A 22,387-nucleotide genomic window follows, 5' to 3' on the forward strand; every position below is an offset into this window, starting at 1 on the left:
CTTATGTATCTGAACAGGTGCAACAGCTTCCTAATTCTCTTTTCTATCTCCACACTCTGCCCCCTTTTCAACAAAGTATGGTTTATTTCTATCGTGACATTATTTTGTTTCATTTTACAGTTTTTTAATAATTATTTTTATTTTTATTTCAATGTTTTTGAAGATAGGTGATTTTTGGTTACATGGATAAATTCTTTTTTTAACTTTTATTTTAAGTTCAGGAGTACAACTACAGGTTTGTTATATAGATAGGCCAACTTGTGTCATGGAGTTTGTCGTACAGATTATTTCATCATCCAGGTGTTAAGCCTCGTACCCATTAGTTATTTTTCCTAACACTCTCCCTCCTCCCAATCTCAACCCTCTGAATGGCCCCAGTGTATGTTGTTCCCCTCTATGTGTCCCTATGTTCTCATCATTTACCTCTCACTTACAAGTGAGAATATGTGGTATTTGGTTTCCTGTTCCTGCATTAGTGTGCTGAGGATAATGGCTTACAACTCCACCCATATCCCTACAAAGGACATGATCTCATTCTTTATATCATTGCATAGTATTCCTTGGTATATATGTACCACATTTTCTTTATCCAGTCTATCACTGATGGGCATTTAGGTTGATTCCATGTCTTTGCTACTGTGAATAGTGCTGCAGTGAACATACAGGTCCAGGTATCTTTATAACAGAATGATTTATTACTGGATAAGTTATTTAGTGGTGATTCTGAAATTTTGGTGCACCCATCATTCAATCAGTGTACACTGAACCCAATATGTAGTCTTTTATCCCTCACCCTCTTCAACCTTCCCACTGAGTCCCCAAAGTTCATTATATAATTCCTATGCCTCTGCATCCTCTAGCTTAGCTCCCACTTGTACGTGAGAACATAGAGTCTTTGGTTTTCCATTCCTGAGTTACTTCACTTAGAATAATGGCCTCATCACCATCTGAGTTGCTGCAAAAGATATTATTTCATTCCTTGTTATGGCTGAGTAGTGTTTCATGGTATATATATACCACATTTTTAAAAATCTACTTGGTTAATGTGCACTTAAGTTGGTTCCATATCTTTGTAATTGTGAACTGTGCTGGTGTAAACATGCATGCACATGTGTCGTTTTCATATAATGACTTCTTTTCCTTTTATTAAGATACCCAGTAGTGGGATTGCTGGATTGAATGGTAGTTCTGCCTTTAGTTCTTTAAGGAATCTACATACTGTTTTTCCATAGTGATTGTATACTAGCTTACATTTCCATCGTAAGTGTAAAAGCGTTCCCCTTTCACCACAACTATGCCAACTTCTATTGTGTTTTGACTTTTTAATTATGGCTATACTTACAGGAGTAAGGTGATATCTCATTGTGGTTTTAATTTGCATTTCCTTGATAATTAGCAATGTTGAGCATTTTTTCATGTTTGTTGGCTGTTTGTATATCTTCTTTTGAGAATTTTGTTTCATGTTATTTGCCCACTTTTTGACGGGAGTATTTGTTTTTTTTTCTTGCTTGATTTGTTTGAGTTCCTTGTAGATTCTAGATACCAGTACTTTGTCGGATGTATAGTTTGCAAATATTTTCTCCCACTCTGTGGGTTGTCTGTTTACTCTGCTGATAATTTCTTTTGCTTTGCAAAAGCTTTTTAGTTTAATTAGGTCCCATTTATTTATTTTTGTTTTTGTCGCATTTGCTTTTGTGGTCTTAGTCATGAATTATTTGCCTAAACCAAATAACATTGGTTTTTAATAACACTTTTTCTGTCACCTCAGGAATATGACACATTTTCATCTGCTGGGGCTCACTATGACAGCATTTCTCTTAGGGATAAGAATCTCAGGGATGGGTGTGAGGATCTATTTAAATTACACCCAATAGCCAATGTTGATATGCTATTTTGTGTGGGGGGAGTATCACACAGTCACGCCATCCTAGGTGAATTGACAAGTTCACCTTGTGAAGTCCAAACAGTTCTGCTTGTTTTACATACATTTCATAACCTTGAGAAATGTACCTCTCAAAACATTTTCTCTTTATACCTCTCATAACATCTCAGAATACAAGATGTGTTTTAAAACTGTGTACTTTTAAAATTCTTCAATCCAAGCTCAATTGAACTACCTCCCTCAAAAGGGAAATGCAGTTATTAATGTATAATTTTGAGTAATTCTATCATATAAAGTTAAAGTAAAAGGAGAGAGGAAGGAAAAAGGAGAAAGAGATGGAGGGAGAGAATGAGGGCAGGAGGCAAGGAGGAAGGGAGAAAAGACGAGACATAAGGGAAGGAGGCAGGAGTAAAACATGCTTCCTTAGGGGTGATATTTAGCATGTAGATGCTAACATGGATGTGTGCATTGTTAAAATACTAAAATATTTTTATATCAATTGGTCAAGGCTGCCCTGAGCTCTGAGTGGTCCCCATTTCCCTGACCACCTTGGCCTCTCTCCAGCCACCTATCCTAACAATCAAGTGACTTAAGGGTTACTGTCTGGCAAAGAGGGACTGCAGGCCTCAACTCTCACTCCAGTGCTGGCAGCTAGTCCCAATAGTCAATGACCATATCTTGCCACTAGTTAAATATTTTTACTAGCAGCCTTGTGTTTACCCACCAGAATTATCAAATGGTCCAAGTGTAGAGAATAGTACATTCTACATCTATATACTAGGATCTTAAACCACCTTACCTTTGATGTGGCAGACTCTTCTGGGATGAGGGGTGTGCCTGACTAGAAAGCAGCTTACATTTCTAGCCGTAATATGGCTGCCTTTACCCTCAATCCAAAGAGCAGATGTCGAGGGGTTGAGATTCATGTTCATGGAGTATTTGTTTATTTTCCCCTCTCCACTGTTGCCACAAAGGTTTTTGGAGTCTAAATTGATTGACCTCACTTCCAGATGTGCTCAGACCCTGAAATCACAAAATGACAAACATTCTGACAAGAGTTTCTTGTCACTTTCTTATACATCAAACATTTCTCCATCTTCTTTGCTTGAACTAAATTGTTTCTCAGGTTACAGCAATGTGAGTCTGTTTTGCTTTCAGACCAAATTTTTGTGAACATTGCAAAGTGCAACCATGGATGGATCATAAAAAATTTTCCTACAGGAAAACCAAAGTGTTTGATTTTGAAATATTTATATCACATTTGTAAAAAGTATAAAGTATATTCTGTTTTTACTTTCATTTGAGCTCACTTTGTTGACTTACCAACATAAAAATGTATTATGTGATTATCAATTTTGATAAACTTAAATGATGACTTTTAAATATAATACTCACAAATGCACTTTACATTTAATTAATTTTAAGTTAAGACCATTCATATTGCACCTATAAAACCCAGCATCATAAATGTGTATCATCTTCTGAGAGAATGGTAAAACCCAAAGGAGGAAAAAAATCCAAAAGAGTGATATATGTAGAGATGATAAACCAGAGAACCTTTGCCATATTGTTGTTTGCAATACTCAGTAACAATTAATGGTCCTTCAGTTATTCAGCAAACATTTTTAGACACCTAGGAGATTTTAGACCTAGGAGATTTAAGACATTTTAGACCTAGGAGATTAAAGACAATGTTATGTATTTTAGTGAATTTACAACAATGTAGAAAATAATATTTCTGGATTAAGAACATAGAAAGCCATTATTTAAACTTTAAATAATAGCTTACTTAAAGAAAGTACATTACTTTAAGTAAGCTTAGATAGTATACTACTATAAAAGTAGATAGTATAATATACTTTTGAAATCCATAGTATACTACTATCTAGTATACTACTATAAAAGTAGATAGTATACTACTTTTGAAATCCAAGAAGCATGATTTTCTAGTGCCTGTTGTATTTTTTCTATCTTAAATGGAAATCTTTTTCATCATGGCAGAATTAAGAAATATACATTTTATTTATAACCATGGCAGAGATTTTTTTGGTTAGAATAATTTGCAGTGTCAAAAAAGTGTTCATATTCTAGAAATTGGTCTCAGGATTTTGTTGAGATGGATACTTTTAGATCACTGACTATCTTTTTAGACCAAAGCAATCTATGTTTAAGTGTTTCATGCTATATACTTAGTGTATGATGTATATATTCCCAGGCTTGTTGCCACAGAACATCTGGTTTTTAGGAAATTCAGTTTGATATATATAAATAATAAAATTATTCTAGGTTGGATAAAATAAATGTAGACATTAAATTCAGAAAATATCTATCTACCAAAAAAAAGTGTATTTTTATATTGTTTTTTATGAATATCACTGTGAGGAGCTAGTTCTAACCTCCTTGTTTAAATTACACTTTAGCCTTGATCATTCTTTCAGTGTGGGACCTTTTGTACAATTAAGCCAGTAAATTTGCTTTTTACTTGTGTTGACGGGAAAAGGGTACAGCAGGCAATTTGGAGAGTGAAAAAGACATTAAACCAGAATTTCAAAGATAGGATTTATGGTCCCAGATTTGCCACTAACCAGCAAAGTGACCACAGATTAATTGCTTTATTGCCTAGATTTCAGTCTGTTCATCTATAACCTGATGAAATTGACTTAAATGTCAGCTGATACTATTCGGTTATTCTACTATGTGTGTCTGGCCCACATCAGTTCTCTTAGATTAGCTTAAAGGGTAGTGATACACTTTAAATTCTGGTATAAAAGGTCAACAAGAAAACAATGCAGATAATTATTTTCTTCCTCTTATTAAAATAGCAGTGCCTCCTGGAAGTCTGAAATTCATCTTGTTTTTATACCTTAAGTTAAGAAGATGCTATAATACTTACTCTTGGCTTACAGGAAGTTTAATCTGATGTTATGACTTTTTGCCGTTCAAGAATAATGTTTAAGGAGTGAAGGTAATATATAAATATTGTATCCACATATATCACTAAAAATTCTACTAAATTCAAAATATACATTATGTTGACTATGATGTAAATGACTGTGTACCCCCAACACCAAATTCATATTTTGAAACCTAATCACCAATGTGACAGTATTAGGAAATAGGGCCTTTGGGAGATATCTTCATGGATGGGATTTGTGTACAAAACACATACACATGCACAAATGAAAAATCAATATAAACTACACACTTGTTTCCAGTATTTTAACCTAACAGGTAATTGCTATGTGACGTAGAATGTTGGTTCTCAGCACATTTTCCCCACCACAATATACATGATAGATGATGTTTGTGTGGAAGACACATTTTCATCACATGTTTAGATTTTTTTTAATGCATTTCAAAATTGTGGGGAAGCAATGTACTACACACTACTGATTCAACTGTGGTGTGTCAGTGACTATTGCTCAGAAGAGCTGCATCATGGGTTCTAACTCCAATCATGTAAGCACATGGCATTGCAAATAAATGCCAGGTAATTCACCCTTCTTTGTGCTAAATTGCTTTTTAAAAGTAAATAATTTGCAAACCTGAGTATTTTAGCTATTGTTAGTACATATCTTTATTCTCATCTCACTACCTATGTGTTGTAAAACCTAGGCTGAGGCCTTGTTTTACAAGATGAACCCAAGAGATTTCCTGAATGAAGGTAGCTGAGTTCCATTTATACTTCTATCTTAATTGTGATGCTAACTCAGAAAAGGAAAACTCTGTAGAAGTAAGTCTATATGAAAATTTAATTAAAGTTAGTACTTACCTTTCACAGAATTGTGCAAATACTCCTGGAAGCAGTATTTCCTTTCCTATAGCCTCTTGAATCTACCTATATATGAGTAAATTATTAAATTTTATTCAGACTAAATAACACAAAATCCTAAAAAATAGGTGGTTTTAAAAGCATTATTAATCCACCTAGTTCTAACTCTGGCCATTGTTACTTAGAATATGCCATGTATCTGTATTAAATATTAATATTCTTACTCCAAAATAGCACATGTATAAAATGTATGCTGACACAGAAAGAATATAATGTCTGATTAATACACAGATGAAAGTTCTTATGAATTCGTAGGGATATAAAGACCATTATTTAGGTGATGAAAACCAAATCTGCATTTGCAGATCTCCTTTATCCTAGAATTCACACCCCTTAGGTCTTGGATACTGAAACTTTAGGAACCCTCTTGGACAAGAGATAACTTCAAAAATGGAAGCCAAATATTAATACCAATGGCTTTCTCCCTCACTTATTTCTCTGTCTAAAGGACGCTTTCTCCAAAAGCCTTTCTAACTCCCTCTCAAAAGCAGCTCCCACTGTCATCCCAGCCTCTATTGATCTCTAGCCCTTTTCCTCCTTAAGCTATCTTTGTAGTGTGTGTCACTCCCTGATATTATTTATTTTACATTCCTTTATTTTCTGCTCCTCTCAAAAGGATGTGATAATCAAGTAGGCAATGATCTAGCTCAGTTTTTTATCTTTGCGTTCCCGAAACCTAGAATATGGTCAGCCACATAGTAAATGCTCAATAAATATTTGTTAAAGAGAACTAGATGTTTTCCACAGAATAAATGTCTTTAGTCTACAAACTTTGCATATTTCATTTTCTTAAAACAGATTTATTTGGGTTTTACATAATCTTGAAAAAAGAATGAATTTGAGGACTATTAACTCACACCTAAAATGTTAGAACATTATTCTAAGATAAATTTAAAATTATACCTGACAACAGTATTAAAAGCAGGTGATCTTGCTGACAGGAACTCAAGTCTGTTGATACCCTCCCAGCCTTATAATATGAATAGGCTGAATTTTTGTTGATTTCCTTAAGTCTCTGCACTTAAGCTAGAAGTTTTTAATTGGTAGAGACAGCCCAACCTCGAATGCTTCCAAAAGAATACAACTGTCTTCTTCCAGTTTCTCACACTCTTACTCCAAGGAGCCTATGTGGCTCCCTGGTTAAGATATGTTACATAGCTTAGCAACGTGGTAACATTCCTTAGAAAAATCTAAATTCTAGAACCTTCTCAGACCTCCAGTTACCCACTTGATGAAACCACATGGCCACAAGGGACTTTCCTCAGTTTTGGACATATAATAGAGTTAAATCCAATGCAAGAGAAAGAAAAATGAGAAAGATAAAACAAAGAGCAATACAAATCAAATGTATAATTTTTCCCACAATTCTGCTTAAAGAACAGTTATGGTATAACCAAGTTTAGCTTAATCAAAAACCAGTGGGAGAAGGTATACATGCTTTTAAGGAGTTTCTAATAATTGTGAATGGAATACACTGCTCTGGTAGTCAGAATGTGCTGACGACTGTTCAACAGCCGTGAAAAAATGTTGAAACGGTAATTAGAAGTCATAGAGAAACATACACACATGTACGTGTGGTGCTTCACAAGATTTTTCATAACACATGTGATTTTGAATTTCTGAGTTACAGCCTCTGAAGGCAATATAGACAATTTCTGAAAGGCAAATGCTAACTTAAAACAGTGCAAGCAGAGCCTAATTGGTCTATTTTCTTGACTGGCCCAAGAGTTAAAGGCTTAAATGCCTTTGCCCATAACCCGTTCATGATTTATGCCTCCCTGCTTTTCTGTAGTTTACGGGGGATTTTATGGCAGATATAATTGTCTTTCTAAGGTAATTTTCAAATTTTGAGATATTTAGTCTTCAGTTTGTGTCAGTTGAGAAACTTTTTTACAGCTAATAATAGAGAGCAGAAATACTATTTTAAGTAAGATAGACATATATTTATTTCTTCTTCACATGAAAGAGGTCAACCGTCTAGGGTTGGTATGGACACTTTATGAAGCATCATTATGGACCTCGGCTTTATCTATGTTTTAGGTCCATCTTTGTTTATATTTGGCTTCCATTTTTGAAATTAGCCCTCGTCCAAGATAGTTCCTGAAGTTCTAGTCATCCAAGATCGCTGCTATATTTGCATATATCAAATCTATACTCCAAGCAGGAAATAAGAGGAAGGTTGGAGATGTAAGGGCTGAGAAGGGCATGTGCTAGCTATCTGCTCCCTTTGTAAGAGCTTTTTCATGGTCCCAGACAATAATCTAGATTGCATTAACCATTTATAGCTGCAAGGAAGGATAGAAAACGTAGTTTCTTAACACGGCACATTGACACCCCATTCTAAAACAGAGGCTCTAACAAGAGAGAAACAAAGTGTATATTGGGTTATAAAAAGCAGCCTCAACCACAGATCCTGACATTAGTACCTACCTCTGTGTAGAAGAAGTCTATACACTGTGTGCTGTGCTTTCCCTTAAAGAGGGCCACTAGAGAAAAACATGTACCAGGCTATGTAACTATGTTATTTTCCCTTTATAAAGACCCATGGGGAATTTTCTGGTCTCATTAATAGGAAAAAAATGATACAACTGGCTTCTTTGCATTAATTCTGTCAGAATAAAAAAGACAAAGTTTGTTCTGCTGCACTGCTCAGGGTAGCACAGGTATCTTTGTTGCCTTGGATACTCTATTATTTTAGCAAAGAAAATAGATGGAGAGTTTTTTTTGGAATATGTGCATATATTTATGAATGGTAATTAGTGATTTTTAAACATTATCTGGGGATCATGATAAGCAGGAAATCCACAGATTGTTCATTTTTCACAGATATTTTGAAAATTGTTATGAACTGAGTTTTGTCCCCCAACAAATGTATATATTAATCTCTAACCCCCAATGTGACTGTATTTGCAGATGGATTCCTTAAGGAGGTGATTAAGGTTAAATAAGGTTATAATGGTTAGACCCTAATCTTACAGTCCTATTGTCTTTATACTAAAAGGAAGTGACATCAGAGCCCTTTTGTCTTTTTGCATTAGCTGGCCATGTTAGGACAAAGCAAGAAAGGGACATCTATCACCAGTAAGTGGTTCCTCACCAGACATTGAATCTGTCAGTGCCTTGATCTTAGCCTTACCAGCTTCCATAACTGTAAGAAATAAGTTTCTATTGTTTATAAGTCAGCCAGTCTAGCATATTTTGTTATAGCAGCCCAAATTGACTAAGCAAGGCTTCAGCCTCCAGAACCTTGAAAATATCAATTTCTGTTGTTGAAGCCACTTAGTCTGTTCTCTCCATGAATAAGCAGTGTGGTCACATCTCAGAGCTGTGAACTAGTTAGGTCTATTTATTTTGATCACCTAAAATTCTCGCTTTGCATTTACTATAAAAATGCCACAGGGGTCTGATTAACATATGAGAAAGCAATGTAAGGAAGAGATGCTAATTTAACACAGTGGAAGAATAAACTAATTTTATCTGGTGTTTTGACTATGCTATACTCTGTTCTGTCAATTTTAAAAGCATATTTTTCAGTCTCGAATTTGTAACAAATACCTGTGATTTGTAACAAATATCTGTGATTTGTAACAAATCGCAGAAAACAGTACTTTTCAGTCTGTGATCTCTAGAGCACGGCAAAAATGCTGACGTAAGTGACATAGAAAGAATTCTACAATGGCCCCCAAGATTTCCTCCCTGTGGTATACACACTCTGTGTTATCTCCTTCTCTTGAGTGTGAGTAGACCTGTTAATATGATAATATTGCTCCTGCAATTAGGTTGCATTTTCTGGCAAAGATGAAGAGATTTTACAGAGATAAAGTCCCTAATCAGAATGACTTTGAGTTTATCAAGCTCTGTTAATTGAAAGGAGATTATTTTGGGCTGGCCTAACCTAATCAGATAAGCCCTTTAAAAGAAGATATAGGTCTTACTCAGTGTGAGAGATGTTCCCCTGCTGACCTTAAAGAAGCAAGGTGTTAGGAGTTCTACAGTTGGAAAAAAAATGAATATGCCAACAACCATGAGAACTTCAAAAGAAGGACCTTGAAAGAGGACCTCAAAGGAAGACCCAAGCCAGAGCACATATCTTGACTGCGGCCTTTCGAGAGTTCTCACCCAGCTCTTTTCCAAAGACTTCCTGTTAGTCATACCTTCTTCTAAGAATATGAGTAACTCAAAACTTCAAAAGAATTAAAAAGAAGCTCTTCGAAAAAATGAATAAACCCTCAGAGTTCTCTTCATAGATTTAAAATCTGAGTTCACATTGGATAGGCAGAAAATATAAAGCTTCAGGCCAGGTATGGTGGCTTATACCTGTAATGTCAGTGTTTTGGAAGACTGAGGTGGAAGGATTGTTTAAAGCCAGGAGTTCAAGACCAGCCTGAGCAACATACCAAGACCCTGTCACCACAATACAATTTTAAAAAAAGAAAATATCGTTTCTTCTTAGAAGGGCACTGTACCAAAACTCCTAAGCCCAGTTACTTACCTTGTTATTGTCCAGTCATAACCAAGCACATATGATCATCTTAGAGCCTCCTTTGGCAGGCATAGGAGTCACTGTGGCTTACAACATTCTCTGGCTGATAACATTGACTTTTCTGGTCTTTTCAGAAGTTATGGATTAAGATTATCTCTAGAGTCTCTTCTGGCACTATGATTTGATTTTGTTTTCTTTCATGAGGTAAAATAATATTATTTCCAGACACACAAAAAAATAAAAATACAACAAAACCACCTTTGAAATTTATAATTCCATGATATCAAAAGATGATAGAACAGGAAGTTCTAAGCCCTCATCTCCCTGTAGAAACAATTATGTTTTTAACAATGATAAGTTAACAATGATATACAGAGCAAAATAGCTTTACACATAGTTCAACTTCCAGTTAAGAAGTACCCCAGATGAGCAAAAATACTGATATCAGCCACATTGAAATTAGTTGGAAGAACAATTTTACTTTACCTGCATCAGTCTCTCCCCCAAGTTGGCACAGCTCTGAACTGGGAGAAATTGCTTTAGCTTGTGGATGCTCCATTCAGGAATAGGGAAGAGAGTGGAGCATATATTCATCATTTCTGGCATTTTGGCACAGTGCTCAAGAGACTTCTTTTTTTTCTGCCTCACTCAGAACACTGAGAGAATCAGAATAGTTTAAATTCCTAGGGGAAGTCAAGAATAAAGAAAAGAGTTGGGTAGCTCACCACAGCTGGCACAATTCTGCTTAATCTTCTTCCCCAGGAGGAAAGGAGGGAAGTGAAGTATACATATCCCTAGAAAAAAATTAAGAGGCTCCCAAAATCTGTAGCTAGGCTGTTTGGTGAAGGGCTTTCCATGTTGAACCCAGGCCTAATGAATGGGAGAAGTGGCTATTTTTTCAAATATACAGACACCAACACAAAGCTACAAGAAATATAATGAGTCAGAGAACTATGACACAAACAAAGAAGGGAAAAAAACGCACTATCAACTGGTCTTAAGGAAAGATCTGTGAATTGCCTGACAATTCAAAATAATCATTTCGTAGAAACTCAGTGAGTTATATAAAACAATACAGATAACTAAATGAAATCAGAAAAATGAAAAATGAACAAAATGAGAATATCAACTTAAAAACCGTAAAAAAGAGCCACACAGAAATTCTAGAGATAAAGAATACAATAATTGAACTAAAAATTTTTACCAGAGGGACTCAGTGGCAGACTAGATCCAGCAGAAGAAAGGCTCAGTAATTTTTGAATACATGTAATTTAAAATTATCCAGTCAGACTGGACATGGTGGCTCATACCTGTAACCCCAGCACCTTGGGAGGTCGAGTCAGGTGGATCTCCTGAGTTCAGGAGTTTGAGATCAGGCTTAGCAACAGGGTAAAACCTGTCTCTACCAAAAATACAAAAAATTAGCCAGGCATGGTGGTGCCCCTGTGATCCCAGCTACTGGGTGGGAAGAAGGTGGGAGAATTGCTTGAGCCCAAGAGGCAGAGGCTGCAGCAAGTCAAGATTGTGCCACTGTACTCCAGCCTGGGTAAGAGAGTGAGACCCTGTCTCAAAAAAATAAAAAATTTAAAAAGTATCTAGTCACAGGAAAAAAAGTAAATAGAATGAAAAAGAGTGAAGAAAGACAAAGGGTCTTCTGTAATACCATCAAGCACACTAATATATGAATTATGCATGTTCCAGAAGGAGAAGTGAGAAAGAAAGGGACAGAAAGCTTATTTAAAGAAATAATGATTGAGCCAGGCATGGCAGTGGATGCCTCTAGTCCCAGCTGCTAAGGAGGCTGAGACAGGAAAATGGCCTGAGCTGAGGAGTTGAAGGCTGTAATGTGCTATGATTATGTCTGTGAATACCTACTTCACTCCAGACTAGGCAACATAGCAAGAGGAAAGAAGAAAGAAAGAAGGAAAGAGGGAAGGAGGGAAGGAAGGGAGGGAGGAAAGGAGGGAGGGAGGGAGGGAGGGAGGGAGGGACACAGAGAAAGAGAAAGAAAGAAAGAAAATGGAATGGAGAAAGAAAGTAGAAAAAGAAGGAAGACTGGTTGAAACCTTCTAAACCTGGAGAGGGAAATAGTTGTCTAGATTAATGAAGCCCAAAAGATCTCAAATAGTGTGAACCTAAGGAAATCCACATCAAGACACAACATAATCAAATTGTCAAAAGTGAAAGAGAGAATACTGAAGGCAGCAAAAGAAAAGTGACTCATCGTGTACAATGTAACCTCCATAGGACCATTGGCAGATTTTCCAGTAGAAACTTGCAGACCAGGAAGGAGTAGGATGGTATATTCAAAGTGCTAGGGGAGTTTGTTCTTTTCCCCCCAAGATATCAGATTGGAGGCATTGTTATCGTGCCTCTCCCACTTGGAAAGTGGGAGAGATTCTCACGTGAACTTTCTTCCAAGAAGAAAACACAGGAATGTAATAAGAAAATTGAAAGCCACATACTCTTTGAAAGAAGTATTGGGCTGTAGCCTACACTGTGAGCCAGGTAGAAAACTGTAAGTCCCCCAGAGTGAAAAGGGTATAGACTACCTCTGGAACATACACTCCCACTGGGAAACATGGCAGTCCAGGCCATGGGGGAAGGCCTTAACTGTACCCAGTATTGGAGCTGATTTAGTGAGTGGTGGGGAGTATATGAGAAGAATTGGCATTAGAACAGGCTTTATATTCATTTTCAGTCTCCATCAGTGGTGAAGGGAAGCCATTCCTGATTCTGCCTCACCGGAGACCTTGCATAAATCTACCAGCCAACTCAGGTGGTGGTAACAGGCAGAAAGAAGCTCCCAACTGAGATTCATGATATAATCTTCAGTGGAGACAACCCCCCTTGGCCAGAACTGAGGAGTGAGTGGGAAGTGTGCCATAACCACAGGCATAGGGGCTGGGTGCCCCTGCTTCACAGGTGAACCAGGAGGGGCATGGCCTAAAATCCATGGTTGCTGTTTCCTTCGGGGAAGGAATATGGCCTGGAGCAGTTTTGAGTTCTGAGCAGACTATATGGAACCTAGCTGCTGCTAGTGGAATGCTGCAAGTATGACACTGGCCTTGCCCAGTGAGTGGGAGCCCACTGCCACCTGCTACTCTCCACTCCCCATGTGGACTCTTCTGTACCGCAGAGGCAACTGTGCTTTTCCCTGGAACATTACCCTGGTAGCTGGAGAACTGCTCTACAATCCCCAATGGGGCCACTGCTAACATGTGAAGGGCCAGAGCACAGACTTGCCTGACCCAGGTCCTACCTGGCTTTGCCCTTCTAACCACCCTGACAACTTAACACAAAGTATAAAAACTTTTGTGAGTAGAGTTCTGCGTGGCCCTGCCCATTTCCTGAGTCACCAGAGTACGTCTTCTGGATAACATAAGGCAAACACAAATCCCTCTGCTACCATTGCAGCTGGTGCTCTTTTGCAAATGGCACTGGCTGGAGGCCAAGTGCCACGGTCCATTACAGCCTCTACAAGCACAATAACAGTGTGGAGGATGGAGAAAATGTGTGTGTGTGACCTCAGTTATCACCATTGCCTGTATCACCCTGGCTAACCAGGAGGTCCTCAGTCTGTTCACCTGACCAGTTCCTTACTAATACAACCAGCATTTGAGAAAGCCAGCAACACACTAAGGCAACTTGTAGTGAAGGAATATCACAAACTGTGTCACTTCCCTGACACCCTTTTCAGAGCTGCCGCTGATACCCACTGTGCCTTGAGGACAGATCACATCACTGGACCCCTTACAGACATTCCCCGGTATCAGCCTGAAGTGTGGCAGCCCCACTGGGCAGCTAGACCTAGAAGAGCAGCAACATGCATAGTAGTCTGGCTCTAAGGGGCTCCTACTCCCAGGGGAAGGGGAAATACACCACATCAAGGGAACACCTCATGGGACGAAAACAACAACCACAACAACAACAACAAAATCCAGATGGTAGGCCTTGAGTTCTAGAATTTTCTACTTGTGAAAAGTTTCTTTCAGCAGAGGCAGAGGTGCAGTGCTAGGCTCGGTGGAGAAAATCTGCAGCTCCACTCCAGCAATGAGGCAGTCCTGGTGCTCCTGAAGGGTCTTGGAGAATGGGACTTCTTTTCTCCCTCATCCACCACTGCAGATACAGCTGCGGCTCCTCCCACAGGAGCTCAGCATGGCTGCACCTGTAGACAGCCTTTCTGGAACACTTCAGGGTGACTGCAACCTCACAAGAGGACTGCTTTCCAGTTGCAGGCTTGCATGAGGCGTGGGATTCCGCATGCAACATCAGCATTCCTGTAAATTAAAAGAAGTACCTGTTTGATCTGAATAGTTGCGACATTGCATCAGGAGTGTGACTGTGAGGTGAATTGCTTTCTTGCTGAACTGGCAGGGGACCTGAGGTGGTCCCTCTCTTCCCCTGAAAAGATCTTAGTGCATTGCACAAAGAGCTCCCCCAGCTGCCTCTGTCAAGGCTGGGACTTCTGCCCACCAGTGGGTATTGGGCTTGCCAACCTGCATTAACCACAGCTTGTTTTTACCTATGGATACCTTCCCTCCTGGCCTGAAGCCTGAACTATTCAACCCAGTAAATAAAACACTGGGGGAAAAATAAATAAATAAAGTACATATCACTGGGGAATGAAATAAGCTTCAAGAGACCTCTGCCAATGCAACCCTGCAGGAGGCAGTGAACCTACACACAAACTAAGCACATTACTGCTACAGCCAGCATCTAAGAAAGCCACCATACAATGGCTCTATATAACCAAGGAACTTATTCAGAGTCTCCACCCAAAAAGCATGCAGAGCTGAACTAGATTACGATAAACTAAAAACATTAAAGTCACATCTTCAAGGGGGAATTTCTTTTTTTAAATAACAGTCAAATAAATTAAAAAAAAAACTAGGTCCTCACATTTAAACCTTTATCTTGAGCACTATGGAAAATTAGCTTATTGGATTAGCTAGTTAAGATCTTGGAAAGGACAAAGACTTTTTGTGACAAAGGACCAATTTGTTTTGAATAGTCATGTGACAAAATGAGAAAAGGCTGGGGAAAATGGCATTAAACCTGGATAACTAGGTGAGAGGAAAGAGGGTATTGCTTGAGGAGGGCACTGCATCATAGATATGGATGAAACTGGCTGGCACAGGCTGGAGTGTGTCGCATGTGTGTTCTTTCTCACACTAGATAGTGAGCCTCTGAAGAGGGGGTCCGGTGTCTTACTCCCATTCATAGTCCTCTCTGTGATCTGCACACAGCAGCACTGCACATGCTCCATGTCAGTTAGTTGAGGTCCTGAAAAGGGAGTGTCCAAAAGATGGCTCTGATAACAGGAAAAAGATAGGGGAATTCTGAGAGAGGCAGGGCAGTGGGTGAGGGGTCAGTTTTGAAATAGCAAGAAAGGGAAAGGCCTTAAAAGAATGAAAGAGAAAGAACTGACAATGACAGAAATAGAGGTAGAGCAGAGATGGAGAACTGGAAGAGCCAGTTAGTAGACAAAGAGAAAGCAAGGAGCGTGTAGACGTGGTTGTTGGGTCAGTGTGCCCCATCTAGAGGGGATAGGGATGGAACCCACAACAAAGAGCGGCCATTCATAGTGCTTAATCTGTGTGAAACCTTTTACCTCCATCATAACATCTAATTTTTAAAATACTTTGTGAAGCAGCTGTTATCTACATTGTAGAGATTAGGAAACTGGCACTCAAAGAGGTGAGGTAATTTGCCCTGAGAGCAAATGCATTAAACTGAGGTTCACCAGATTTCAAATCCAGTGCTCTTACTGATGACAAGTGGACACTGAACTGCTGCCAGACCCACACATTCAGATCCTTCTCTAGCAGGAAGAATCAATGATGCTGTCTGAATGCAGCTCTGAGAGTACCTCCTGAGAGTAGTGCAGGGTGCTTTGTGACTTACTGCTTTCTCCTCATGCTAAGAATTCCGTACAGTAAAGAGCAGGGTCATCAGAGTGAGACATTGGAGCTTTGACTCTGCCAGCTACATATGCCCTTTGACTTGAACCCTTGCCCACTCTGCATCTATTTTATTACTGGAAAAAGAAGGATCTGAGTGGATCTACTTCATTGCATTGGCTGCAAAGACCAGTGTTTATACAGTTCTTAGCACGTAGCCCGCTCAACACAGGGCCACTATAAATATTATAAACTTTTCCCTCGAGTCTATAGGGGGAATTCAAAAGGCTCTGTGGGGGCTGCAGGTCTGGGAAGGGAACCTGAGCATCTGAGTTTAGGTCAGAGCACAGAGAATAAGGCCAAATTAAAGAGAAAATGTGTGGCATGTGCAGCCAGTTTGGGGTTTGCGACGGACCAAGCAAATGTGCCTACATCTAAAACTGAGTTTGACAATGTGGGAAGAGTCGAAGTAGATCTTGAGAGAACAGGCGGAGTACAAATACCAAACAGAGAAGCTAGGAACTGCTCCTTGAACACCAGGACAGGTGCTCAGTAATATCATTATTGTTCTCTAATCATGTGAAAGAGGTTGGGAAGTGTCTTTTCCAACTATATTGTGGAATACAGTGGGTGGGATCCCTAAGTACTTCTCTTTTTGTTATTGTGTTGCGTCTGACTTCTTTAACTCAACAGTATATTTCTAAAATGTACCCCTGCTCTAGGGAGCAGTTGTGGTTGATTTTCACTTCTGCATGGTATCCCATTATAGAATATGCCATAATTTGTGTATTTATCCAAACTCTGTTGATAGACATTTGGATTTTGTATAAATTTGACATTTATGAATAATGCTTCTATGAAAATGTTTGTGCATGCATTTTAAGTGGACACATATTTAGGAATGGATTGCTAGGTCATAGGTTGTGTATCTTCAGTTTAGTAGACAAGGCCGAAAGTGTTTCAATACAGTAATATCAACTGATGTTTTTCTTAGCGTTGTAAGAGGATTCTGGTTTTTCCATATGCTTACAAACCATTGGTATTATAAGTCTTTTTAAATTTTAGACAGTTTAGGTTGTGATTAGTGGTATCTAATTGTGAATTATGGATTTAAAATATTTTACTTATTTATTGGTAATATAATTTGCATATAAAAACTCATCTTTTTATAAGTGCAGAGTTCAATAATGAATTTTTACAAATGTATTCATATAGTACCACTATAATCAATATATAGAATGTGTCCTTTAACACGAAGTTCATGTCTGTGACTGTGCAACCACTGCTAATGGGGTTGCACCCCACTAACATTCATATATTGAACTTCTAACCCCCAAGGTGGTCATGTTAGAAGATGGGGGCCTTTGGAAAGTGATTAAAACATAAATGGATTAGTCCCCTTATAAAAAAAAAAAACCCAGAGAGATCCCTTGTCCTTTCCACCATGTGAAAACACAGCAAGAAGACATCAACTATGAAGCAGAAGGTAAGACCTCACTACACAATAAATCTCCTAGTACCTTGATCTTAAACTTTGCAGCCTCTGGAACCATGAGAAATGAATTTCTGTTGCTTATAAGCTACTCAACTTATTGGATTTTGTTATAGTAGCCCTAACTGACAAAGACAACAACTAATCTCTTCTGTTCATATAATTTTACATTTTTGATAGTGTTATACAAATGGCATGTAACTTTAGGATATGGCTTCTCATATTTTGCACAACATTTTGGAGATTCATCTGTGTTGCTAATTATATTGTAGTTATCTCTCTTTTATTGCTGGCTGGTATTCCATTGTTGGGTTATATCACAATTTGTTTATTCATATACTAGTTGATGAATATTTGAATTGTTTCCAGTTTTGTATTATGATTAATAAAACTTCTGAGCATTTTTGTGTCAGTTTTTATGTGGAAAATATTTTTTTTCAAATGAATGAAAAGTATTTTCATTTCTTTTGGGTAGATACCTAGTAGAAAATTGCTGTGATAAATTTACGTGTTATCTGCTCTTTGGAATAGGAAACTACAGAAGAAATGTATCTGGTCACTTAAATATTTCCTGAATATTACTATTGGCAATGACAAAACCAAGTACATAGAATATAGACATCATTTTATTTAATATACTAGCTTATATACAAGACAGCTATGACCTAGACAAATCCAGGGACTTACAGAAGGTCACACAGACCCTGTCAGAGTTGAAATTCCAACCAACCAAAGCTTATTGAACTAACATTCATATTCTTTTCACAGCCTCTGTCCCACATGGAGTAATTGTTGTTCAGATTCCTGCAAATTGGTTTGAAGCATAAGTCAAATCAATAATGGATGTAAAGGTGCTCTGCAAATGGTAAAGCAATATGGAAAGTTTGATGTTACTATGTCATGCTGAATTTGATTAGAGGTGGCAGATAATACAACAACTCAACAAGCTTGGCTGCATATCACAATAAGAGCAGTGAGAGAAGAAAAAATGAATCAAAAAGGTATGAGCATGGTTAGTGATTAAAAGCATTGACCTTATACTTAGATAAACTTGAATTTGAATCCTGCCTCTGCTTTGTACTAGATGTTTGGTCTTACAAAATTATGTAAACTCTTTTGGGTTAGATCTTCACTGGATATGGGATAATAAAACCTATTAGATAAGGATTCCATGAAGACTGAAAGAGACAATATTCAATGGCTGACACAGAGAAAACCCTTACTTAGTATGTAGCAATTTTAATACTGGTCGATTCTTTTGAATCAAATATTTTTTGGAGGAGGAGTAGGTAACTGTTCACAAGTAGCATATATCAAATTTATATTTATTCAGATCCCTGCAAAGACATGAAATCATAGGAAACATAAGCACTCCTGGGAGCCCTTTAACCTTAAACCATTTTAGTTATCCTTTTAATTATTAGCTACTCTATGGTAAGGCTTAATTGACAACCACTTATGAGCAAGAATAACGTAGATTATGGACTTGAAAAGAAGGAATCAAAAAGGTATGAGCAGTTATGAAAGGGAGCCCTTGGCCTCTTTCTCACTTTTGATTACTGTTAGTTTTGAGTCAAAATATCTTCTAGGTCATTTTTATCATATTTGACAGAGGTTGCCTATAATTTACTAATAGTGTGACAGAGGGAGTAGGAATATATGAACATTAAATCAGTTTTAAGTACAGGTGTTGAGAGTGTGAGTGAATAGTTAAGGGACTCAGATGAGAAAACTGACACTATAGATGATGGGGAAATTTGGTAGACCTTCTGCTCAACGAGCATCTGTCCTGGAGTGAGACTGACAGGAGAGATATGACTGTTTTTCACTGAGCCAATCTCAGCTACCTTGTAGTCCCATGGGGTGATCCTCTTGCTTCGTTCCCTGATTCTAGTGTTTAAAGATCAATCATTATTTGTAACGTGATCATAAATATAAGTTAACTTCATGATCTTGTGCCCAAATGAAGAAATAGCAACTCTGTTTCAAAGCTGGTGGAAAACTAGCTCTTAATAAACTGAGAAACCAAATTATCTGAATACTATAACTTATGAATGATTTAAAAGAATTTCAAGGATGGTCTGACTTTCAAACCTATTCTCTGCTTAAGGTATATTGTCATTTTAGATCAAAGACAGACTCTACATTATAAGATTCTCCTATATTGTATGGTAAAATTTGTGTGAACATAATGTATTTTATCATAGGAGCTTGCTATAGCTTAATTAGCCTACCCATAAACTAACATGAATCCACATGATAATAGCATTCATTTTCTTTTGATGACTTCCAGGTTATTAAATGCAAGGCACTCGTGATGTGGGAACCAAACATGCCCATTTCTATTGAAGAGGTGAGTTGTCCAGCTCAAGGATCATGAGATTTGAGTAAAGACAGTACATATTGCATATCTGAGGAGCAGGCTGGACTATGAGGCACCTATACCTTGGTACTGTGAAAACCTATAGAATGGCCACTTAAAACTTTTCACTTAAATAATACTTTTGGTTTCATGGCTAAACTCAGTTAATGTTTGTTTATCACTCTAACAAAATTCCTGGTACATTGGTATCCCTAATAAAGAAGCTATTTTTTGTAATTTGATTATGCATTCTTTATGATTGTGGGATCAGTCTATGCAAGTTAGAAATATGAAAGACATACTGGAATGCCAGTAACTTTAGAGCAGGATCCAATGCTATAGTCTACGGGTGGAAAAGACTCTCTATTCAATAAATAGTGCTGAGATAACTGACTAGCCATATGCAGAAGACTGAGACTGGACCCCGTCCTTGCTCTGTATACAAAAACCAACTGAAGATGGATTAAAGACTTAAATGTAAAACTTTAAACTAAGAAAATCCCTAAAAAATAACCTAGGAAATACCATTCTTCACATAGATCCTGGAAAAGATTTCATGATGATACCAAAAGTAATTGCAACAAAAACAAAAATTGACAAATGGGATCTAATTAAACTTAAAAGCTTCTTTCTGCACAGCAAAAGGAACTATCAGCAGAATAAACCGACAATGTACAGAATGGAAAAAATATTTTCAAACTATGCATCCAAAGATCTAATATCCAGAATTTATAATACATTTAAACAAGTTTATAAGCAAAAAAAACTTTCTCTAGAGGGACAGGACTAATAGGATAGATGTATAAATAAAGGGGAGCTTATTAAGCAGTATTAACTCACATGATTACAAGGTCCCACCATAGGCCATCTGCAATCTGAGGAGCAAGGAAGCTAGTCTGAGTCCCAAAGCTGAAGAACTTGGAGTCTGATGTTCAAGGGCAGGAAGCATCCAGCATGGGAGAAAGATGTAAGCTGGGAGGCTAAGCCAGTTTAGTCTTTTCATGTTCTTCTGCCTGCTTTTATTCCGGCCTCACTGACAGCTGTTTAGCTTGTGTCCACCCAGATTAAGGGTGGGTCTGCTTTTCCCAGACCACTGAATCAAATGCTAATTTCTTTTGGCAACACCCTCACAGACACACCCAAGAACAATAGTTTGCATCCTTCAATCAATGAGAAGAGTGAACATCAACATCACCCAAGGACTTTGCATGCTTTTTGGGGAAGAGTGTTAGCACACTTTTTTATTATATACAGAATAGTTACATCTGTTAAGTGAAAGTACGATTTTATTACTGTCCTTATTTTTTTTAACTTTTATTTTAGGTTCAGGGGTACATGTGCAGATTTGTTATAAAGGCAAATTGCATGTCACAGCGGTTTGGTGTACATATTATTTCATCACCCAGGTAATAAGCACAGTACTTCATATGTAGTTTTATGATCTTCTCTCTGCTTCCATCCTCCAACCTCAAGTAGCCCCCAGTGTCTATTGTCGCCTTCTTTGTGTCCATGTGTTCTCAGTGCTTAGCTCCCAGTTATAAGAGCATGTGATATTTGACTTTAAGTTCCTGTGTTAGTTTGCTTAGGATAATGGCCTCTAACTCCATCCATGTTGCTGCAAGGGACATGATGCTATTCTTTTTTATGGCTGTATAGTATTTCATGATGTATATGTACCACATTTTCTTTATCTTGTCTACCATTGGTGGGCATTTAAGTTGGTTCTGTGTCTTTGCTATTGTGAATAGTGCTACTATGAACATACATGTGCATGTGTCTTTATAGTAGCATAATTTTTCTTTCTTTAGGTATATACCCAATAATGAGATTGTTGGGTTGAGTGGTAATTTTAAGTTCTTTGAGAAATTGCTATTCTGCTTTCCATAATGGTTGAACTAATTCACATTTTCATCAGCAGTGTATAAATGTTCTGTTTTCTCTACAACCTCAAAAGCATCTGTTTTTTGTCTGTTTGTTTTTTGTTTTTACTTTTTAATAATAGCCATTCTGACTGGTGTGAGATGGTAATCTCATTGGGGTCTTGATTTGCATTTCTCCAGTGATTAGTTATATTGAGCATTTTTAAAAATATGCTTCTTGGCCACATGTATGTCTTATTTTGAGAAGGATCTTATGGTGGTTAACTCACTTAGTTCCATTTTTTTAATAGATTCCTTAGTATATTCTATATGCAAGATTATGTCATCTGTAAATATAGTTTTACTTTTCCAACCTGATGCTTCTTATTTCTTTTTCTTGCCTGATTGCCTTTGCCAGACCCTCCAGTGCCATGGTGAAAGAATTGGTGAGAATGAATATCCTTATTCTGTTCCTGATCTTAGAGAAAGCATCAAATATCTAATCTTTCACCATTAAGTAGGATGTTAGCTATAGGTTTTTCATCCATGCCCTTCCCTTGATTGAGGAAGTTCC

The 22,387-nt window shown here is 37.6% G+C and overlaps 1 protein-coding gene and 1 long non-coding RNA gene across 2 annotated transcripts in view; one reads left to right on the forward strand and one right to left on the reverse strand.

The window, feature by feature from the left end:
• C3H4orf17 (chromosome 3 C4orf17 homolog) overlaps positions 1–6,831 on the reverse strand; it is a 37,080-nt gene extending 30,249 nt beyond the window's left edge. The window contains exons 1-3 of the mRNA XM_035293261.3: positions 6,618–6,831; positions 5,655–5,720; positions 2,682–2,905 (exon numbers count right to left, since the gene is read on the reverse strand). Of these exons, the coding sequence (XP_035149152.1) occupies positions 2,682–2,814 (133 nt within the window). The 5' untranslated portion in view covers positions 2,815–2,905; positions 5,655–5,720; positions 6,618–6,831. The remainder of the gene's footprint in view (positions 1–2,681; positions 2,906–5,654; positions 5,721–6,617) is intronic.
• An 11,627-nt stretch (positions 6,832–18,458) lies between these two features.
• LOC144581780 (uncharacterized) lies at positions 18,459–21,360 on the forward strand. The gene is made up of 3 exons (XR_013533012.1): positions 18,459–18,593; positions 19,886–19,945; positions 21,278–21,360. It is a non-coding gene; the product is annotated as an uncharacterized LOC144581780 (long non-coding RNA).
• Positions 21,361–22,387: the final 1,027 nt, after the last annotated feature.

The sequence above is a fragment of the Callithrix jacchus genome, chromosome 3, assembly GCF_049354715.1.
Source record: "Callithrix jacchus isolate 240 chromosome 3, calJac240_pri, whole genome shotgun sequence".
Taxonomy (NCBI): Eukaryota; Metazoa; Chordata; class Mammalia; order Primates; family Cebidae; genus Callithrix; species Callithrix jacchus.